The sequence below is a fragment of the Helicoverpa armigera genome, chromosome 18 (genome assembly GCF_030705265.1).
Source record: "Helicoverpa armigera isolate CAAS_96S chromosome 18, ASM3070526v1, whole genome shotgun sequence".
Taxonomy (NCBI): domain Eukaryota; kingdom Metazoa; phylum Arthropoda; class Insecta; order Lepidoptera; family Noctuidae; genus Helicoverpa; species Helicoverpa armigera.
The window spans coordinates 9,836,084-9,858,077 of record NC_087137.1 but is presented as its reverse complement, the minus strand read 5'-3'; the positions used below and the strand labels follow the sequence as shown (position 1 = coordinate 9,858,077).

The 21,994-nt window shown below is 34.7% G+C and overlaps 1 protein-coding gene across 1 annotated transcript in view; it reads left to right on the top strand.

Annotated features, from left to right (window-relative positions):
* Positions 1-21,994, top strand: part of LOC110381430 (sialin) — a 52,698-nt gene extending 30,704 nt beyond the window's left edge. The window contains exons 6-12 of the mRNA XM_021341770.3: positions 979-1,065; positions 2,224-2,357; positions 5,600-5,749; positions 20,234-20,381; positions 20,736-20,876; positions 21,324-21,409; positions 21,707-21,994. Of these exons, the coding sequence (XP_021197445.2) occupies positions 979-1,065; positions 2,224-2,357; positions 5,600-5,749; positions 20,234-20,381; positions 20,736-20,876; positions 21,324-21,409; positions 21,707-21,883 (923 nt within the window). The 3' untranslated portion in view covers positions 21,884-21,994. The remainder of the gene's footprint in view (positions 1-978; positions 1,066-2,223; positions 2,358-5,599; positions 5,750-20,233; positions 20,382-20,735; positions 20,877-21,323; positions 21,410-21,706) is intronic.

Sequence of the window (21,994 nt, the reverse complement as noted above, 5' to 3'; positions counted from 1 at the left end):
CAGTCGGCCGACTAAAAGTTTGTACTGTGTGCGCGCTCTAACATTGACTTTACTCGAAGATAATCCTATTTAATTGAACTTACGACTGTTTACGCCTTTAGACCGTAATTACAATATTGTGTTAGCAAATTAACGGTTAATCCATTGCCTATAACGGTGGTATATGCCTAGTTAGTAACTCGCTAGTTTATTACCATGGCTACAGGCGTCAATTTACTTACATTTCTATTGCTAAAATGTCTAAGATTATTATGACTCCATGTTTCCCCGCGGGTAGTATGTTTCAGCCTAATGACATTCCATTCTATTACCTATATTTATGTCAAGTTTTCACTAAAATCCTTTCGATAGTTTTTCATATTAATTCTATCCTCATACATCCCTACATATTAGTATCTATGTTTACTCCCATTAGTGCAAAATATTCCTGAATGACTGCCAATAGGTAGAAACTGTAAATCCTATAAAGCAAGCTAGACTTTATCTTATTGTTCGCGCACTTAGATTAAAGCCTAGGGAAATTCACACTCGGTAAATAAGCTTAACGTTATCGATCTAGGTCGAAGTTAATCCTTGTATCTACTTGATATACCTATAAGAACTGCATTTCACTTAGAGAACGGTTTGTAGATTGTTTTATGTCCCTAACATGAAGGGAACAATATTCCTGACTTTACTTTCCTCTTCATGACTTAACCGAACATAAGATTTATGGAGTCCCGGAATAACGAAAAAGTAGATCCTTATTGTCCCACTGCAGGGCACAGGCCTCTTCTCATACCAGAGAAGGAATGGTGCGTTAATCACCACGCTTGCTCAAGGCGGATTGACTAAGTCAGTAGCAAAAATGTATCATGTGCAAAATCTAAGGAATTTCAGCGTTCTGATTTCTTCAGGTTGATTCTTAGGGGTCTCATTAAGATCGTGAATGTGTGAATTAAAGTTATTGCTCTTTATAACTTGATATTATATTTGCAGCATCATCGTTGGGCGCGGCGATGACGATGCCAATTTGTGGCTTCCTGATCGCCCACTTCGGCTGGGAGTCAGCCTTCTACTTCACTGGTAATGTAGCATTTATTATTTTAATATGCATTACAATGTAACTTTTTATAGTGATAATATATTAGTACCTTTTTATGTAGATAGGAATAATTGCCGATTTTATGTCATCACTCCATTAAAGATGTCTTAAAAGGGCTTCAGCGTTTTGGCTTCGGCCAAGCCAAAGAGAGGCTATTTTCTACATATTATGTTTGAAAGAAATACTTTTAAAGAAAAAATAACTAAGTTGTCAGGTTTTAGTGTCTAACTTATTTCCATGAAAGATTGTAGACAGAATATTAAACTGGTCACTAGAATGTCTACCGGACACAGTAAGAGCTACTTCAGATATCACCAGATTTATAAATACATTAAAATCATCACACAAGTACCTACTAAAGAACCTCATATCTATTCTATTATCAATGATAATATTGTTAATATCAGACTTTCCAGTCCTGATAGCTAAATGCTCTCGTTAGTAGCACTAACGTTGGTAGTAACTGTTTTCAAAAGATGTTAGGGAAAGCTCCTTCAGATATCAAAAGGCGTTAAGGTTTTGCAATGTTTGGGAAATTGTTATGACTGAAGTTGCTATAGCTGCAATTTTGTCTGAGGAGTGTACAATTTAGGAATACTAAGAATTTGCAATAATCTGAACTATATTGTTGGTAAAGTCGTGGAAAAAGGCATTATTCCAACATTTCATGCTAGGTAGGTCCTTGGAGAGGCTTATAAAATGATTGTCAGGTTCATAAGTGTTATGGCCCTTTAAGTGTACTTCAGATCAGATAATTTTAACTTAATCAGTACCTAAATAAATTTATTTTGATATTATTTACATACAATTTACAATACATATTTACAATAAAAATCAAAAACTAAAACTAAATCAGTACCTGAAAAGATAGACAGAAGTACCTACTTTCACATTTTATCAAATTGATAAGCATAGTCAAAGTATTTGGAAAGTTTCTATGATTGTGATGGCATACATCAAACTTAATGGCGTTTCGCTTTTCAGTAAACTTTTCTGAGCTCTCTGTAAGTTTAGAATTAAATATAGGAAAGATAATTTGATGTTTCTGTGTAATTACTAAACCTCCGCAGTTAAACCAGCCTTCAACGTTACCAAAATCACATCAATGAATATCTTACCTAACCTCCCATTTTCCTCAGGTATAATCGGCGTGATGTGGTCGGTAGCATGGTTCGCAGTGGTGTACGATACGCCAGGTCAACACCCTCGCATATCGGAGACTGAGCGCAACTACCTCATGAAGGCGCTGCCTCAGGATAACAACAGCAAAGGGGTAGGTATTCTAGAACTTTCCATGATGGTACTTTATTGATCAGCTGTTCCTCGCAGTGATAAGGTCCATGGTCTAGGGGATACTTCCCGTACATGGATAAAATATAGGCTATGTTACTCGGGAATGGTGTAGCTTTCCGCCAGTGAAAAAAAAAACATCAGTTCGCTAGTTTCGGAGCTCTACGGGTGGAACAAAAAATGTTTCCTCTTTGTTATATTAGTACAGAAGTATAGATTACGTATTTCTGTAATATACTTGTTGTGCCATTCAGTCGTTCCAAATATGATTGACCTGGATCCTCTTTTTATTTCTTTTTGTCACGAAGCTTAGCCATTAGGCTCGGCCCACACTAGTTAGGGTAGGGCTAGACAAAAAAGGTCATTTGAACGTCATTGGTAGTCCTTACGGTCCAGTCTTAAAGTAAGGATTGCCCAAGTACCTACACCAGTTACACTGGAAACCGACCCCAAAATAAGTTTGGAAAAGTCTGATCAGTTGATGATCCCTTGCCACAAGATATAATTTGTTTTCAGTTCTCGTCCATATCTCTTGACATAAATTTTCTTTGACGGCCAGACCTGCATGCGAAATTAATTGCACCAAATTGAGGAAAAACCCTCAAATGATTTATGCTCTTATCAGCTCACCAAGGGAAATTTTTGGCAACGTACAAGGATGCAAATTAAAATTCGATGTACACACTCTTGGTACATGCAAATAATATTATTGAAGTAGGTACATATGGGCTGTTTCAAGGTTTTAGAATTTTTATGTGTGTTATCAGTGGTGTTTATTTTGGTTATTTTTAAAAGGCTTCAAAAAGAAGAAGGTGCCATGCAATATTTACTGTTATGTTATTGAGAAGATCCGGATTCAACGCATAGTTTGAAATAAGACAGGTTTTTGACTTGAACAAAACATTATTATTCTGGGTTTTACTAGTCGTGTGTGTGGCGATCGTAAATGACAGACAGATCCCCATAGGCGATAAAATTAATTTTCCCCACTGCACGTATATTGTAGGTATTAAAAGTACTTACTATAAAATACCCAATCTATGAATCACGTAAATTCTACAAATCGCCCACTTCCCTTACTCGCTAAACAATAGATGTACGCATTATAATTTAACAATGTGTGAACATCACCATAATTTGACGCCATTACAAACTCTAGCTGCGCTCGCGCATACATTTAGATTTTCGCCAGATTTGCAGCGCTTGTTTGTACAATTGGACCGTTTAATGAATGTATTATGTTAAATTGTAATTAAGCGTTTGTTATGTAATGGATTACATGAATTTATTAACATTAATTTGTTACGCCAAAAATGTTACTACGTAGCACTTGATTTTTATGAAACTCGAACAAGTTGGATCTACATTGGTCTTCAAAATATTATTTTTACTGCCATTTAATTAAATAATATGTTACCAATGTTGAAAGAAATAAATAATGTCCTTATGATATGTTTTGTTTGTTTGTTTGTAAAGCTTCTGAAACTAAAACTACTGAATCGATTTGAAAAACTGTCTGTCTGTAAACAAGAGTATACAACTTTTAAAAGGTTAATCATTATTTACTTAAACTTACAATATTAATTGCTTTTAAAACGTCACAAACCACATAACAATAATAATGTAGACTTCTCGTCATGTTCGAAGCAAAAAAATAATAATGATTAAATACGCGTTAAATATAACTGACAAGCAAAATAGGTCGACCAAGTGTCTTAATAAAATTGAGACAAGTCCTTATTTATTATTCTTCCGCATTGTTTTTTTTTGCCGGTTTTTGTTACTAGGTATGTTTTTTTGTGAACAGATGAGCAATTAAAAATAATTAACATACGACACACGAAATATTTTTTTTTTATCTTGTACGTATGAATTTAATGTTAAAATATCGGACTTTATATTAAGTGAAGCTACTATAATAGTAGTACTCAATCTTTTTAATTGTTTATACGTTTAGCTGTGATTTATATTATTTTTTCCCCGTTTAAAATTCCATTGGACTTTGCTGCGTTGTAAACGCTTTTTTCCTTACCAGGTAAATTCCATGCTTTTCTAAGAACTGCATAATTGTATCGACTACCTATGTATATGTTGATAGCTCGTATAGACATTCGTAAAGTTTGTAAAAAGTAGTAACATTTTGATAAAATGGTAAATCGTTGCTTTTCAAACTCTTAGTGCAAGTATTTTCAAGGCCATGCTATGTAAGTACTTACTAGTACAGCAACAAGTATCTATGGCATTTTGCCAGTAGTTAGGTACATTGCCAATTTCCATGCTTATTGATGCCTCCACTCATGGTTTATCTGTTTTAACATAAGACTTATCTACATATATTAATATAAAAAAGTTTTTTTTGTTTGTTGCATCTGAAAGGCTCCGAAACTAATGAACCGATTAGAAAAATTCTTTCATTGTTGGAAAGCTACATTCTTCCTAACCAACATAGGTGAAACCGCAGGAAATGAAGGTGTACGCAGCAAATGATGTTTGTTTAAAAAAAAAAAACGTCTTGTGTTATCTATTTAATCACACTTTTCTATTGTGACATAATTTAATTTATATTTTATCAGAGAAAAAGGTATAATACCTTATGACATCAGTCAGCTGACTCAATCAATGATAAGTAGGTGCCTACATACATGCATATCTGATTCATTTGTAGCAATTACAAACATGGAAAATTGATTGTTCATGGAAAAATGTATAATTTTACATATCGATGTAATGTTATTATAAAACAAGGCTTGTGTAATAATTTCAGCTAATGTTATGCCTTTCATGTAATGTCTTCTTTTGTTCTCGATATTAGAAACTAAACTTTCATCAGTAGCATATAGCCAGTCTAATAAATGACTTACCTGCCCTCTGGCTTAAGTTAACTTACAACATAAATGCCAATTTCTTAAAACTGTTAACAAAGAATTTTCACATTCAATTTTCAAAGTACCAAACAATTGTGTTAATTTCATCCTAGTAACCACCCACCCACCCACCATATAATTGCCAAACGGGGTCTTTCTCCAACCAAAGATAAAGCAAAACATTGCAAGTAACAAGATCTTATGATCATACAGGAATTCCAGAAACTTCTAGGCCATATCCTAAAGCGTATCTATCTTATTTATTTCAGGCATCAAGGCCCATCAACATATAAAATACTAAAGTCATGTAACAGACTTACAAACGCTACAAATATTACTAACAACACATTTCCACCTCCAGCACATGCCAGTACCCTGGAAGAGGATGCTGCTGTCTCCTCCGGTCTGGGCCATCATCATCACCCACGGAGCCTCCGTGTTCGGCTACTTCACGGTCGTCAACCAGCTGCCGAGCTACATCGAGAGCATCCTGCACTTCAATATTAAACATGTGAGTTTTTATGACGATTTCAACTAAATTATAGGAAATAATGATAACAGTATTTCCCTCCTATTTAGTGTATGTTATTATAGATTTAAACCTCCCTCTTTAATCACTCCATCTATTAAGAAAACGCATGAAAATCTTTGGAAGAAGAAGTAGAATTGTATTTTTGAAATAATTCTGGTAGCTGAATACAGATGATATTCAAGTCCACAAAACAATAGGGCAATACTTTATATAACAAAACAGAAAAATTACTGACAAAATTATGGCTAACCTCAGATCTCATCATGAACTGACTCTGAAAAAATATTTGTTAAAGTTACACATTGTTAAGTTGTTGTTCTCAACTCTAGAGAACCTGTTAACTCTTTGTGTATTTAAAAAAGGACCAGCGTCATACACTGTCCAATTATTAGGAAAATGGTTACATCAATGTCTATTGTGTGCGAGCAACTCAATGTCATATGCTAATCAATATTGACGATGTCCATCGCTCAAAGTAAAGCTTGTCATTTTGCAAACGACGTACATTTTCGAAAAATTATCATAATTACACTGATGACTTGCTTTTGCGTCTTACTGTCAAACAGCGTAAAAAACTAGCTATTGCATTTAACACCTATCGCTGTTAAAAACAGGTAATTAAAAGCCAATTAATTAATTAAAACAGCAATAATCCGGGAAATATTAGCAAAAGTAGAAAAAATATAGAGTTCAACGTCCATAATTACTTCAGACCTTCGTGTTACGTCGTGTTATAAAACCCACAGGCATTCGGATTAACGAAACCTTTGATATTCAACTTTATATCAAAGTAGTAAGGTTCATAATAAATGTGATACAAGTCACCCCACCTCGGTGACTGCCGCGCACTTACGATTTCATACGGTGACCACACTAAGCGAATCGAGCGGACAGTTCTTGCTAAATAATATTTATTTGTTTTGCATACGATTGCATAATTGTGTAACATTTAAATTTTAAAATCCCCTTTTTGGGAATTTGGAATTGTTTTTAAAAACTGTTTTTATTGTTGTTTTTTTGAAATGAAAGGTGTTTTTATATAGAGCAGTTTTGCATTTAAATGGATGTTATTAGCTTTGTGCGATTGTTGCGCCTCTGATTTCTTAACTTGAAATAATGTTGTTTTTATGCGTCTGTGCGCTTGTAACTGACTGTACTGCACTTGGATGTAAACAGTTCTAGAGAACAGTGATTCATCTTAAATCTTGTCGTCGCTAGCGCATTGGCTGGTGTTCTGCTTTTTTATAAGTTCTCTTCTAACATGAAGTAAAAAGGTGTTTGAATCTCTCTTTTTTTATTAGCTTTCTTATTTCTTTTTTTTACTATGGGTCGCTGTTTATCTGAATAAAAAGGGCACACTACACATAATTAAAACTCAAGTCTTTCCCTTTTAACACTGATCAATACAGTAGATACTCTTTCTTCTCCCTGTCTTGTTCCGCTCATCTCCGTCGCTCGTCATACTAACAGTACAAGGTTGCACATGCATTATAAATCAACTAAGTCTTCTTGATTATTAGTGTTTATTACCACACGTGGCTCATACTTCCTGCTATTATAGTCGTTTGTTGCTAGAGATTTCATTGTATGTGTCTAGCGCACGTGCTAATACAATGCGGCTTTGTTTACTTTATTAATCATCACTTTAACTTCATTAGGACTTGAATAATTATGATATAATATATAATTTATATAATTTTGTTAAGTGTTCCTAATTGGTGGATGAGAATGAACTTGTGATTTACTTCCCTTTGTACCTTCAGAAATATTAACTCATATATTAAAATGACAATCGTAACTATTGTTGATATACATATCACCAATATGTATACTTACATTAATACTGCAGTTACTTCTCATTGTACCGTCAGGAAAACTCATATTTAAGTTATAATTGTAACTATTGTTGGTGTTACTATGATAATATGCACTCGGATGTTTAGACATAATGGCCATGCTTTTACTTCTCATTGTTTAGAAAATTGACAATATTGTGTAGGGGAAGTACTGTCCAAGCACGCGTTAGCACCAATAGTTTAATTTATTATCATAACTCATAGAAAAACATAGTTAAGTATTAAATGCAAATTATTTTGTGACTAGTGACCACGCGGACCAAACGTGAGACATTAATTAAGTTGGAATCGGTTTTGCCAAAGGATTAACTAGTTCTATCCGGATTTTACGGCATCCTTGTGAATATATTAAAGATATATTAGAATATTAATAGAGTGACCAAAATAACTGATACTAATATTCTAGTTTTTTTAACATGATTAAAGTTTAAAATAAGTAAATATGATATTAATAGCATCTTCGTATCCCAACAATGGTATATTTTTTATATGACACATTTTTTACGTATTTTTTTTCCTGTAAACAAATATTTTAACTTTGTAGCTGCAAAATGTAGTTTTTAGAAGTCTGAAAAATTTGGCCTGCAGTCTTAATATCATGAATTATAGTATTTTGCTAAGTTTTTTTCTTAGACAAAGTACGGATGGTCTACCAACAATTACCATCAAGTAAGCGACAATTAATATTGAAATTTAGTTCAAGTCTTTAGCAAATGACAACTTGTTGAAGCTTATTAGAACTTATTTAGTGCAGGGCGAGGTTGCACAAGGTACTTATAGGTAGATACATTAAATTAAAAACCCAGTTATATCACAAACCTGTGTAAGATTGCGATCAGTTACTTACTGTATATGTGTGTATGTGTGTGTGTGCTCAAATAACACAAACTGGTAGTCCAACAGTGTTACCTAAAGCAAACTCTGATATTCAATTTTCACCTTTTTATCAAAGCGCTGTTGATTTCATCTCGCTTGATCAGTGTGAGCTTGCAAAGGATAAACAAGCATCATGCAAGCCTGCCACCCTATTGCATCAGCCAAAAAGTTGTCCACCTCAAGTGGCTTTTATAGCGGCAAAAGCAGGTTGCCTCACTTCCACCGATGAGGCAAACGTTTGAAAACCATCGCCTTTGGCTCCTCATACATATCTTAATCACAAACACTGAATTCCGCTAGTTTTAGAGGCAAAACTATTGAAATGTCATTGCCAATAAAATCGTAAAGTTGATAGAATTATGTACCTATTATCTCATTGTGAACGTATATTTGTTGTTAATTTTGCCTTGCTAAAAGTTGATATGTGACGCTAATATGAAATGATGTCAAGGGGTTCGATATTTCATATTCATTAAAATTATTTATACTTCATAATTTTTAATAAGAAACATATTGTTACTGCGCTTCTAGCATTCTTTTTATACTAAGAAAATGACTGATTTAATATCATATAAATATTATTTGTTTTTTTATTTTCTCTTTGTAAAACGTGTTTTAAAAAATATATAATATCCAGGTAAAAGTGATAAAAGTAACAGGATATTTATTGGTTAGAAATCGAATTAAGAAAGTTACCAGGGCAAGGTATGTCCGCTTTAACGCCGTCAGTTTCACTTTATCTCTTAAATGACATGAACTTTTCACCACTGGAAGCATTTTTTGTAAGAAACAACATAAATGAGTTGGTAGAGGGACTTCAAAGTAAAACGCTGCTCTTAATTGTAGCCAAAATGTGCCAATTTTTGGCCTTACCTCTATCTAATTAACGCATATTTGTAATTTTATAGATTTTTTCTAATAATACTTACTGCATTTTGAATACAGATAAAACTATGTAGGCGCCTATAAAGAATTAATCGTTCACCATTTAGCAATTTGCTTTTTCCTGCGCTTGCAGGTCGCGTGATTAAGTTGCATTGCAATGGTAACCGGTTGTCGGAACATTTAGCAATGTTTGATAGGCCAAAAATAAGAACGCGGCAGGTTTAAAAATAATGTTTCTGGTTTTTTTGACCTAAATATATTGAAAATTCGACCAATACGTCGTTTTTCGTTTACCAACTGTTGACACATTCAAAGTAAATAACTATTTAATATGGCAATCCATATAAAAATAGTTACTTTTTCATTTTCAAAATTGATGAGAAAAAAGTCTCAGAACCTTCGCATTCACAAATTAAAAAAAACAATATGAAAAATGTGATTGCAGGCACAAAACGTCTGTTTAAAAATAATGAAAACCATCCGTACTTTTAAAAAACTTTATTTGCATTCACATTTACGGTAATTTAAGTCATTGCAATTCTCGGTGGCGTGCGTCGCGTCGGCGTCGTGGCGTTATGAGTCATAGCAGAATTGGGACTGTCCGACAAACGACCAAAAGCATGGTTACCTTAGTAAAAGGCTTGCGATTATTTTTTTCTACGAATGTGTCGGTGATACCATATTAACGCGAACATTTTTGTTATTTTTTCTTTAACACGAATAAAGTTTATTCGCTTTTGATATCCGTTTTATATGCACTTTACCACAAGTTTCAGTACTAGGATAGATATTAAAAAGTATTGAAAACTAAAGTAATTAATTGTTGCTATTAAAGAGAGTTAAGTTATATATTTAACATTTTTGAGTTTCATTTTGCGAATTAAAAATGTCAATGCGTGTTTTATCTTTTTTTATATTGGACTTCCGGAGTAGCGAGAGGTAAAAACTAATAATACCTATTAAAAACTAGGCCGTATTATTAATCTGCCTACTTATTTCGAGTGAATTCCGAAAATAAATTGCATACTTAGTCCAGTTTTTGCCTAGCATCACATTTTTTCTTAATGTTTTTAGATCGGTATGCAGATATACTAGATAAAAATAAACGAAAAGTTGTCAATCCAGTTGAAATGTCTTGTATGACCTCTTAAAGGATTTTTTAGCTAAATTTAGAATTTTAGACTCTTCTGCCTAACCTTTGCCCAACTATGTTGGGGTCGATCCAGTCTAACCGCATGCAGCTACCAGTTTGGACTAAAAGAAGTAAAAAAATGTACGTAGGTATAATTTCGTTCTAGACACGATCTCACTGGAATTTGCTTTCAAGTTTGCGTTACATTCAAATGTCGTACTTACTCTTTATACATAGTTTTACGAGAATTTAAAAGTAGGTTAAAGTCATGTCATCTCTTTTTAAATAATATTGAATTTATACGTACACTTTTTTTGGAATCTTATCAAATGACCCCTTCTGCTGTGGGTGCAGCGTGAGAGTGTCAGACTCTTACCACAGATTAAAACCCACCATGTGCCTTAAGCTCTATATGGACCGTCCATTTACGTACACTCTAACAAAGAGATTTGAATGTTAGATATCAACAATTTTAGCACAAAAAGCCACTAGATTGGCACAGTTAGCAAAACAGCAAATTAATTCGTTATCAGATAACCGTAAACCCTCGAAACTTCCATAGCAAAGATAAGAGTACTGACGCAATTCCATGGTATTGCCATTAATAGTGCAAATTTTATCTCTATTGGAACAGCTTTTTATCTTTTCAAATAGATATATTTTTAGTGGTCTGCGTGAAAAATGTGAATTTTGTAGATAAAAGCTTATCTTACATTTTGGGTATTTTTAGCACTCTTATCGAAGCCGGAAGCGCCGACAAAAAATATTTCCTTTACACCTGTCATACGCAACTGGCAGCCGAATGGAGCAATTTGACGCGGGCAAATGTGCCAAGTTTCATGAGATTTAACGTAAATATTTCTAAAATTCCTTTACTTCGGCGCGTTAGGTACAAAAATAAATCTGCGTCCACCTTAATTGTTCAGGTGTTACAGCAGTAACTGCAATTATTAAACAAATTAGTATGAGTGCTGACATAAAAACAAGAGGTTTTTCACAAGGCCTTGTTTAGCAGAAACTGCAATTATTAAACAAATTAGTATGAGTGCTGACATAAAAACAAGAGGTTTTTCACAAGGCCCATTGATTAAAATTATTTCTAAGATAAACAAAAACAATGCTTGGACTAAGTAAACAATGTATTTTTGCATTGTATCATATTTTAAGTTAAAGAATAAAAAAGGGTTTATCCCGGTAATCACTGAAGCATGGACACAGCACAGAAGTTGCTTGACCTAAAATGTGTCGGATGTAATCTTGCCTACCTACCTCAAGCATTTTTTGCTTGCAAACTTTAATTAATTTGCAAGGATGAGAATGACATTTGATGAGGATTGAATTAAAATATATTGTGAAGTAAATTGAAGGCGAAAAATTACTTTTTTTTTTAATATTCGTAAGTAACCTATCTCTTCTGTTTCTGTTATAAATATCACACACCGGCCCTTTATTGGTATCACTTTATATAATATACGGACGTAGACATAGTTTAAGTACCTATTATCGCCGTATAAATTGATATTTCTACTCATATTTTCTCATAATCTCTTTTGACATAATCTTAAGGAAGCAATAAAATGTGATTGAAACTTTCAATAAAATTATCAGTCTTCCCTTCATTTGTCACATGTAGGCCTAATGATTTTCTTCTTATGTCTCGGTTTGTTCATGTTTATTTTGTTACTTCTTCTTCTTACCCTGTTTCTAAGTTATTTGGTCGGCTCGATATGTGTACTTGTCAGTCAACCGTAATGCTAAAAACTACTCCTTTCTTATTTATGTCATATTTCAAACAATCCATCCATCTTTTTCTTAGTATACCTTTGCCTCTCTATCCACACACATACTTTTTGTAGCTTGCGTGTCACACCTTCTCATTACATGCCCATGCCATGTCTGTCTGTTACAGCCTTTATATCGTCCCATTGCTGGGCACAAGCCTCCTCTCACGTGGAGAAGGATTGAGCATTAATCACCACGCTTGCTCAATGCGGGTTGGTGATTTCAGACTATACCATGCCCAATTTTTAATCCGTAGTATGTATTGTTACTTGACCCTTTGGCGAGCAAACCATATCGTGTTTTTATCTACCTTCCTTTGTAACACAAGGTGACCTCTTTACCATAGGAAGGGATTTCTAAACGCAGGATGCATATCAAATGATTGGGAGACTGGTAATAGGCAATTTGGACGGCCATTGTCAACCGGTGGTTATGGAGAAATTGTATTATGATGCAAGAGATAATGTTAGCACTGATAGTGGAATGGTACTAACAGGAAGGTTTGATTGTCGCGTTTTAGAATACACTATCAGTTAAATGGCAGATATCTACTTCAATGTGAACTTACACGGAAGCGTGTAAGTCTTACGAGAAAACGGCCCTGTTTGGCCCGCGTTTCTAGGTAGTTTCTTCCAGCATCAAGATAGAATATAGCTTTACAGTCCAAAAAGTAGTTTTCTACTTATTGGTAAAAGTATTACCAAAATTGGTTCGATAAATCCAGAAACTGATCGTTTATCAGATAATCATAATTATGTAAATTAATATAACAATAATTATTAATTTAACCACCTTGCTCCGTTTAATAACATTTCCTAAGTTACGCTAAACGGTTCCGGCACTATAAAGGCACAATTAATAGATCCACTTGTCATCACAAGGTCTTCTACTAGCAACAATCCTAATAGTTACGTCATCTTCCTACTTTCCTTGAGATGGGTAAATAGTCCGTGATTTACATGGAAAACGTCTTTAAAGTCTTCAAGTCCAACTACGTTGACCAAGAGTATAAAAAAACTTGATCTTAAGTGTAGGCAGCAAAACTTTTTAGAAGTAAAACAATAGGTTCTATAAAGCAAATATACATAAAAAAAATACATAAATTACATAAAACATCCTTTGATGTTCGCATGTCGATTACAAGACAAGTAACGAAAATACATACAATAATTAATGATTTTACATCCGTCAGCTTCACCAAAAAAAATGACTTACAGACCTTAACGCTTATACGCCGATACGATACGGTTAATTTAAACCCGTTATATGCCGATATAGGCGAGACACAATTTATTTTCTTTTCATAATTCATTCATTCAAACAAACCCAAATGAACCATATCGACAAAAAGCGGCTCAATATCATCTATTTCCACATTAAAATCTTCTCCTCACAATTTGTCGTCTATATTTCAATATTACTACAATCATTCACACGATTGCGTAATTAGTATATCCTAATGATCTAGCGTCGCGCAATCATCGTAAGTGTTGGAGATTAAAGCCCTAAGCCAGCTGTAATGACTTCTAAGAAGATGAAGTAAAACCACACACAGCGAAGCAATTGTTACTTGAGACTACAAGCGTTTGTAGTAAATGTCCGTTTCATATGACTCCTGCACCAATTTCAATTATTTAAAGAGGCTGGCATAGAAAATATAAAGGTTGTGTGTGCAACAATTTAAAATTGAAGTGACGTAGGTACCTGTGTGAGTGGGGGTGATCGAGTTATTAGTACACGTGAAGAAGATTGATAGACGAAACACTATTGAGATGCCATGAGAGGAGACGCTCGCATGCGGACATGTAAAACTGATTTAAGTAATATGGATAGGAACTGAAGAATTGAACGATCATTTACAAATACATTGCTTTTGTTTACAAATGCTCAATTGACCTCACAACAATTCATCAGTCATTTGCATAAATTAGCTAATTAAACAGCTGCCTCAAAAGTCTATTTATCAGTCTTTTCGCATTTTGTTTTTTGAACCGTTTAAAGGAGCAATTGTAATTAAAATCCAATAAAAAACCGTCTCCTTGACAGGTCTTAATTCAGACATGCTTGACAACGACTCGTGCGCAGCAATTCCTTAACAATTACCTGTAGACCATAAACTTTAACAGCGTGTTCAAAATTCCGTAAGTGTTTCTCGTGTCGTAAACCGGTAATTTTTCTCAACGCTAATGCTAGTTGTTTGGTCTATCTTTAGGCTGAGAATGCTGTGTGGAGCCAGCATCTTGACGAACAGTTACTACTTAGTTGCGTACGTGTTTGTAGTAACGATGAGACGAGAAAAAAATTGTGATACGATAGGCTTTTTTGCTTGTGAGGCTATTAACATCATCGTGTCCTGTTTCGAAGCGGACGCTGCAGATTTTAGTGTCGCATCTCAATTTATATTGCACTAGCCGTTTTCCCGCGGTTTTACCCGTGTCACGTGGAAAGAACTGTTCGTTCCGGGATTAAATATAGCCTATGTTACTCGGGAAGATTATAGCTTTCCAACAGTAAAATATTTTTTCAGTACTTTTGGAGCCATTAGGGTGTTAAAAAAAAGTTTCCTCTTTATTAAATTAGTATAGAAAACACGCCTAGAACAAAGCGCAGTGAACCACGTAGGCTTGTTTCTAGCATCATTTGTTTTGCTAATTTTAACTTTACGGCTGCCTTATTTACTCGTGGTTCCAGCTGATGGCTGGAGATACTTTTATAAATAGATTCTCTATTAATAGCTAGAGCTTGACTATTAGTTAAAGGCGCTCGAGAGAGATATCTTAAGATCCTATTAATAAATAATCTTGATCTGCAAGACTTGGTTTACTGATCGAGTGTGTCAATCAACTCCTGAACTTTCAATATCAAATTCAAACTTTATAGTCAAATTCAAATCATTTTATTTCATTTAAGCCTTTATAAGCACCTCTGAACGTAATGTAATAAGATTGATTTTATTTGCCCATTCCAAAAGTAGCTTCCTATGGAGAAGAACGGGCAAGAAACTCCATGGTCAATATATGTATACCTACTACAAGTTTTTTTACTATGCTGTACCTACAAAAATACCGTTCAATGCAAATCGAAGGGTCGTGAAGGAACTGCCCTAGGTGTCCCCGATGGGATTTACCGCTTCGACGGAAAATACGCAGATGGCGATGTCCTTAATAGTATTCTTAGAAGCCGAGAGCAGGGGCCCGGGGCCCGGACATTGAAGGGTAGACTTGGTATCAGCTTGGCATAGCTTTAGGCGCTTATTGCGAGGGTGGCTGAACTTTTGAAATGCGAGGGGTAGTTTGCTCTTGTCGATTGTAGGTTTGAAATCTTTGAGCATTACCTTATGGCCGCTGTATTGTTAAAGGAAAATGATTAGATAAAGCTTCGAGAAAGGTGTTCAGATGCTGGCCATTAATGTTTGATATGAGATTATTGCAATAAAATGAAGCAATAGATATAATAAAATTGGTTTAATGACTAATAAAATACAATTAACAGATATTGTGTAAGCGTAACCCGTGAGAGAGCGAGCAAAAATAAGACAATTTGTTTAGTTTTTATTTATAGTATATTTGCGTTAATATTAATAGGGATTGTCCTTCTCCACTGATTACAATTATTTCATTTCCGCAATAAAATTCTGGCCCTGATCTTAGGTTTTTTTTCTATTTTACTACCTACTCGAGTACATTTAAAACCTCCTTAATCGTCTTCATCAGTTTTAATTACTAACCAAGGTTTATTTGTATCATTCGCATAATTTCACAAGAGCACAAGTGACGCATATAAATATAACCTTGCCGATCCCATAACTGATGAAGGTCAAGGTCGTTTTATAGTGTTTATTGTCTTTTCTAGTCTAGATTTGACCTTGATTTTAATGAAAGTGGTGGTTATCGCTTTTCTTTATCTCTGGTTATTAATAGTGATATAAATTGCAGAGATATCTAAGTTGTGTGCTTTTAGTATCATTGGGGGATAACATAATGGCAAAATAAGACGATAAAGTGATTGTAGATAGGAATATAGGTCAATTTGTCTGCGGGAAAGTCTAGACTGCTGTATACATTTTCCGGCTAAAATTCTAGACACAACAGTCATAATAGAAGCAAATACATTTTGTAGATAGTTTTGTCTACATATATCTACGTGATAGTATTTTTCTTCATATAATGTTTTTGCTGTTAGTATCAGTTTTGCTCAAACACAGACTAGAGGCAGTAGATGACTTAAAAAAACTGCCTATTGTGGTTCAAAACCCCATAGTAATTTACAAATATTCTAGAACATGTAGCAACAGCAACAATCTACACAATACACGAAGCAGTAAAATGCAATCCCATTGAAGTTGACCTGCAGAGCGAAACCTCGCGAAATATTGCAAAAGCGAGTTTATGGGACAATCAATCTTTTGTAGCAACCTGGCAATACCGGCAACCAATCACTGTCAGTTTTATAACTCCAAAAATAACAGACATACCAATATTTTTCCTGTAACGGGACAATTAATTCATCAAAGGCTGAATCCCGAAATATTTGCGCCGTCTTTCGAGAACTTTTTTCTTTAATTCTTTGCCAATATTTGCCTTTTTTCCTTTAACGGGATAATCAATGCCTCGATTTATTCGGGTGCGTAAAATTACCATAAATATTCAGTAGGTGTATCTTTATGCAAGTAAGTGATGACTAAGAGACACTTTGTAACAAGTTGGTTACCTACCATGTTTGTTTTGTGGTTAACCACATTGACCAGATATTTTAGTTATGTAGTGAGCGTAGGGAAATAGTTTTGTTTGTGGCAATGGACTGTTATAGGCTTTTGACAAAGTTTGAATATGCCTGAACTGCATATTCCAACTTTGTCAAAAGCCACTTTTTAACATGACACATTTAAGACACTTTTTAACATGAAAGTCTTAGTAAATGTAAGGGAAGAAGATATACAGTAAGAAAAATATTGACCAAAGGCTGTCTAGAAAATTTTGAACGTTATTTTTAACCGACTTCCCAAAAAGGAGGAGGTTCTCAATTCGGCCGGTATGTTTTTTTTACAACCTTTCTTCTAAAAGGCCTTCTCTACATCTATCCTTATTACTCAGACATTTTAATTTGTACACTAATCAGACTTTCTTCATACACCACAATAATTATCTGATTAGTCACTGCCAAGAAGTTATACCAACCATTACCAGTTAAAATTAACGTCGATTACAATGCGTGGGCGCACCAAATACGGATCATAAAGTTAATGAAATTCAGAGAACATCCTCCATGGCTAGACGGTTGACTCATAAGGTTAACGCTCAGATCTGAGGTTATGTGAAAACAAAAGTGATATGCATTTTAACTAAGAGTATTAAACTAAGTAACTGTCTGTCCCCGGTTTCGGCTGGGTCTGTTTCATATTTTTTCTTAATAAATCTAGATAAAATACAAAGTTTGTCGTAAGTTTATTTTTTGTTCGAATAACCCCTCTTACTACGGTTGCATTTTACTCAATCTTCAGATGACTCCTCTCATTACTTGTGCAGCGGGAGGGAGTGTCTAAGTTATACTGGCGTGACCCACCTTTGTTCTTTGTATATGTAATTAGTTACTGAAGACACGATAAGAGCGATGAATCTCTCATAATTAATTGAGGATCTCGATAAAATTGCTTGAGGCGAGTGGTACTATTAATAATAATAAACAGGTATGTTCTATGATGATATGTACTACTCTATAAAATAACTGAAACAACTAGTTGTAGGCAAAGTTTCCTCTATTAATGTAGATAACAACAATCCGATTTACTATAAACCCGCTACAGGAATTTAATTCAAACAAATTTCCTTAAGGGAAAAATCTAATGTGTGTCACGGATTTATAGTCACAAATGGAATTGTTTAATTGATGAATAGTTATGTGGATGAGTATGGAGTTTTTCTGTCTTGAGTGTGAGTAATTCGTTTTAATTAGTGTGAATATTGGGATGTTTATTGAAGTATATTGTTCATTTATATGAATAAGTTATTTTGGATGTAGTCACCACTAATTTCCGTTTTATTCATGTTTGGCTGTTACCATCCACTTTATCTTTCATTGACTTAAAAATAATTAGGAATTCTAACATGCATCTTTCTTCTTAGTTATGAAAATATTACACTTCTGCACTTGTGTGCTTACATTCCCTTGTTCGGTGTCCGGTTGAGTCAGCTCTTTAGTGATTCGCAGTCACCGTGCTGGCCTTCTGAAGGGACGGTTAGGGTCTATTATATTCAAAATTAAACCTCTTCAATTCTTAGAATAAATCTTTTGAATATTTAAATAAAGTCAAATTATACCTCTAGATTCAGGCTTTAACCAAAAATGTGAAAATTAATTTCTAATTATTTAGTAATCTGTGACTACCATGCACAACTTTAGGATGCTTTAGTTAATTTTTTTTATTATAATCGTCGTCCTGTCACAATCTAACACCAGTATCTTTCGTCACAACAGGATTACGCATTGCTAAACTGCTAGAAATTATGTTATCTCTACACAATATCCTAGTATCAGAGTAGATTTAATGCCTACCTACGTCTGTGGTCTTGTATCGCTATCGTACATTTCGATTCTGCCCACTTGTCTGGGGAAACCCTCGACAATAGTGCTCTATAACAATAAATACCAACTTTCTACTACAGCGTTTGAGTTACGGAACCCTAATCTTATGCAAGTATGCATTATGATTTAAGATTTCCCTGATTGGATTAAGAGAAAGACACTTTTTGAAGGAGACCTCTGAAATGCAATCCAAAAATGTTTGATGTAACTATGTTGGAGTTCATCTGAAATACAAAAAGCAGATACTTATATCGTGTTTTTATTCGCTCCGATTCGTAGCTTATGGGTGTTTTGAATACCTACCTTCGTATTCTATCTACTAGACTCTGGACTATTTATTTGTGGTACTCAACTACTTCTAATTCTTTACCTTTACTACTTCTTTGTGCGCCATTTTCACATTACATTACACAGAGAGCCTATTAAAAAGATATTACATACGCCTACACATACATAGAATGATAATGGTGCTATTACATACATAGTAGGCTGTATGAGATATTTTTTCAAAACTTTTCCTCATCGATATATTTGCTTGCACATTCTAAGAAGTCCTTAGACCATAGGCTATTAAGTTGAAGTAATCAATTCTGACCCCTTTTTAGTTACAAGAAATTTAAACTAATCATTATTTTGTTGAACTTATGCGGTTTTATGTAGGTATTAAAGACGATTAGCTGAAAGAATATTTATGTGCTGTTTTATTCCATAATATTCGTGATTTTAGTGCCTTATTTTTGCAAGTATAATAATTTAATTTTCTTGTTAACTTGAACGGAACTATATTGTTTTTTGTTGTATTCTAACTGTATCGAAGTGAAATAACGTAATTTTATTGGTTAGCCTTGGCAATGTAATTTGACATCGCTATTGTAGTTTTCGGTCAAACTTTTACGAGGCTTCCCAACAATATCAACGATATTGGACAATTTATTTACCTACTATTGATTTGTAGATGAACTCATTGTACTGACCTCTTTACTTGGTTGAATACTCTTTACTTAGTTGGACTATTCGTAAAATAACGGTATATATAGGTTCGGTCCAATAGCAGAGCTTAAAGCTACTTAAATGATGCTACAATGATATGTTGTTATACGTTATTAACACCCGCTAAGTATTATTATTGTATTAATTAAAGCTTATAAAGTCACATACCTACCCTATTAAATAGATATCAATGAATTATTGTGAGAAAAAAATATTTATAAATCCGTTTGAAGTGCTAACCGTAATTTCGGATGAACACAACTTTTTTTTTGAAAAATTCCTAGACACAGGCTGTTAGAAACATTCGCTAATTCTACCGAGCTTTGTACAGTTTATTAATATCTTTTCTTTTGTCAACAGAACGGCCTCCTCTCATCCCTGCCGTACTTAGGCAAGTACCTGTGTGCACTCGCATCGTCGGTGCTGGCTGACTGGCTCAGACGCAGCGGCAAGCTCTCCACCACGGCTGCCAGGAAACTCTTCACTGGATTCGCTGTTGGACTGCCTGGTAAGCATACCCTTAAAATGATTTGTAATTCTATAAGAATACTCTTATGACGGATGAAGGATTCTATTGATGGTTAAAATTCTAGGAGTATCTTGGGGTCTTGTATTTGAGGTCGGGAAAGTTTTATGTGGGGTCACTTCTTTTTGGGTCTGAAACGTTACTTAACTTCAAAGAGTTCTGTACCAGTAATTTTGTCAGTTAAAGAAGTGATTTTAAGTATTTATATAGAATCTTAGTGCTCTCTTTAAGATATTACGATATAATCTGTTGATTTGTTTGGAAAAACTATCATAAATGCACCCCTATCTTCCCAAAATATCATTTCTCTATTATAATTACCAATTTTACCTACAGGTTTACTAATGATAGCCCAAGCATACCTGGGCGGCGACCGGGTGTGGTCCATAGCTATCTTCACATCAGCACTGACCATCAACGGCGCTGTCACTGCGGGATACCTCGGCAACGGGCTGGATATCGCGCCTAACTTCAGTGGTGAGTTACAACAAAAATATTGTAGCTGTTCTCCACGGTTTTAATCGCATCGCGAGGGAAGTACTTCTCGGACACCTTGTCAAAAGAGTAAATCTTATAGATTTCCTTGATAAAAGGTTATCTAACACTGAAATATTTTTCAAACCGGTCCGGTAGTCCCTGATATTAGCGAATTCAGGCAAACAAAACCATGTACTTACATTTGCAGCTTCAACCGCTTCTTGAGTAAACTATATACTTCGCGCAACCGCGTAAAATGTAGCCTATAATATGTTCTTCTGATGTATCAGATATGTTATGTATTACTGCCCACAAAAATCTTTTCTGCCGTTTGATGGTGAACAAGTAACATATACCCACCTACATACACACACACTCATGCTTAGTGTGATTTGATAAACATATTACCTAAGCAAGTTTGTTTAGTAAAAATTGTATATGTTTCAGGTACAATCTTCGGCATGGCGAACACGCTTTCATCGTTCGGTGGTTGGCTGTCTACCTTCATGGTCGGAGAACTCACCAAGGAAAATGTAAGTTCACATAAGTAGTTTTTACACCAACATAATTGAAGTCTTTCGGAGGTAATATGGTTTAAAATTTCCAAAGTTGCTATTAAAATATTATTCAGTGATCCAGTCACATAAGTTGACTAGTCAATTTTCCCCTCTGAAGTAGCCATTTGACGCCTTGCGAATACGATAGTCTCGTCTCTTTCAAACATTTTGACTATCGTACAATCATTGGTACAGTTACGTAGCAGCTAAGCTTATTTGAAATAAACTTTATTATCATAACTTGTAATTCAACCCAATTCTATCCAATTCCAGAACACCCCAGAACAGTGGAAGATAGTATTCTACATCCTAGCGGGCACCTACATAACCGGAGCCCTATGCTTCGTGACCTTCGGCTCCGGGGAGCAACAGCCCTGGAACTCCTCAAAACCCACCCCTGACGTGGAGAAGCCTCATGAGGAACAACCTCTCAATGAGGAGAAGGCGTGAAGAGGTGGAGGTGGAAGGAAGTCAGACATGCTAAGGTGATTTGAAAGTTGGTTAGAGGTAGTTCGGTCAGTTTTGAAAGGTTTTTAACCGATTTCTCGAAAAAGAGGTTCT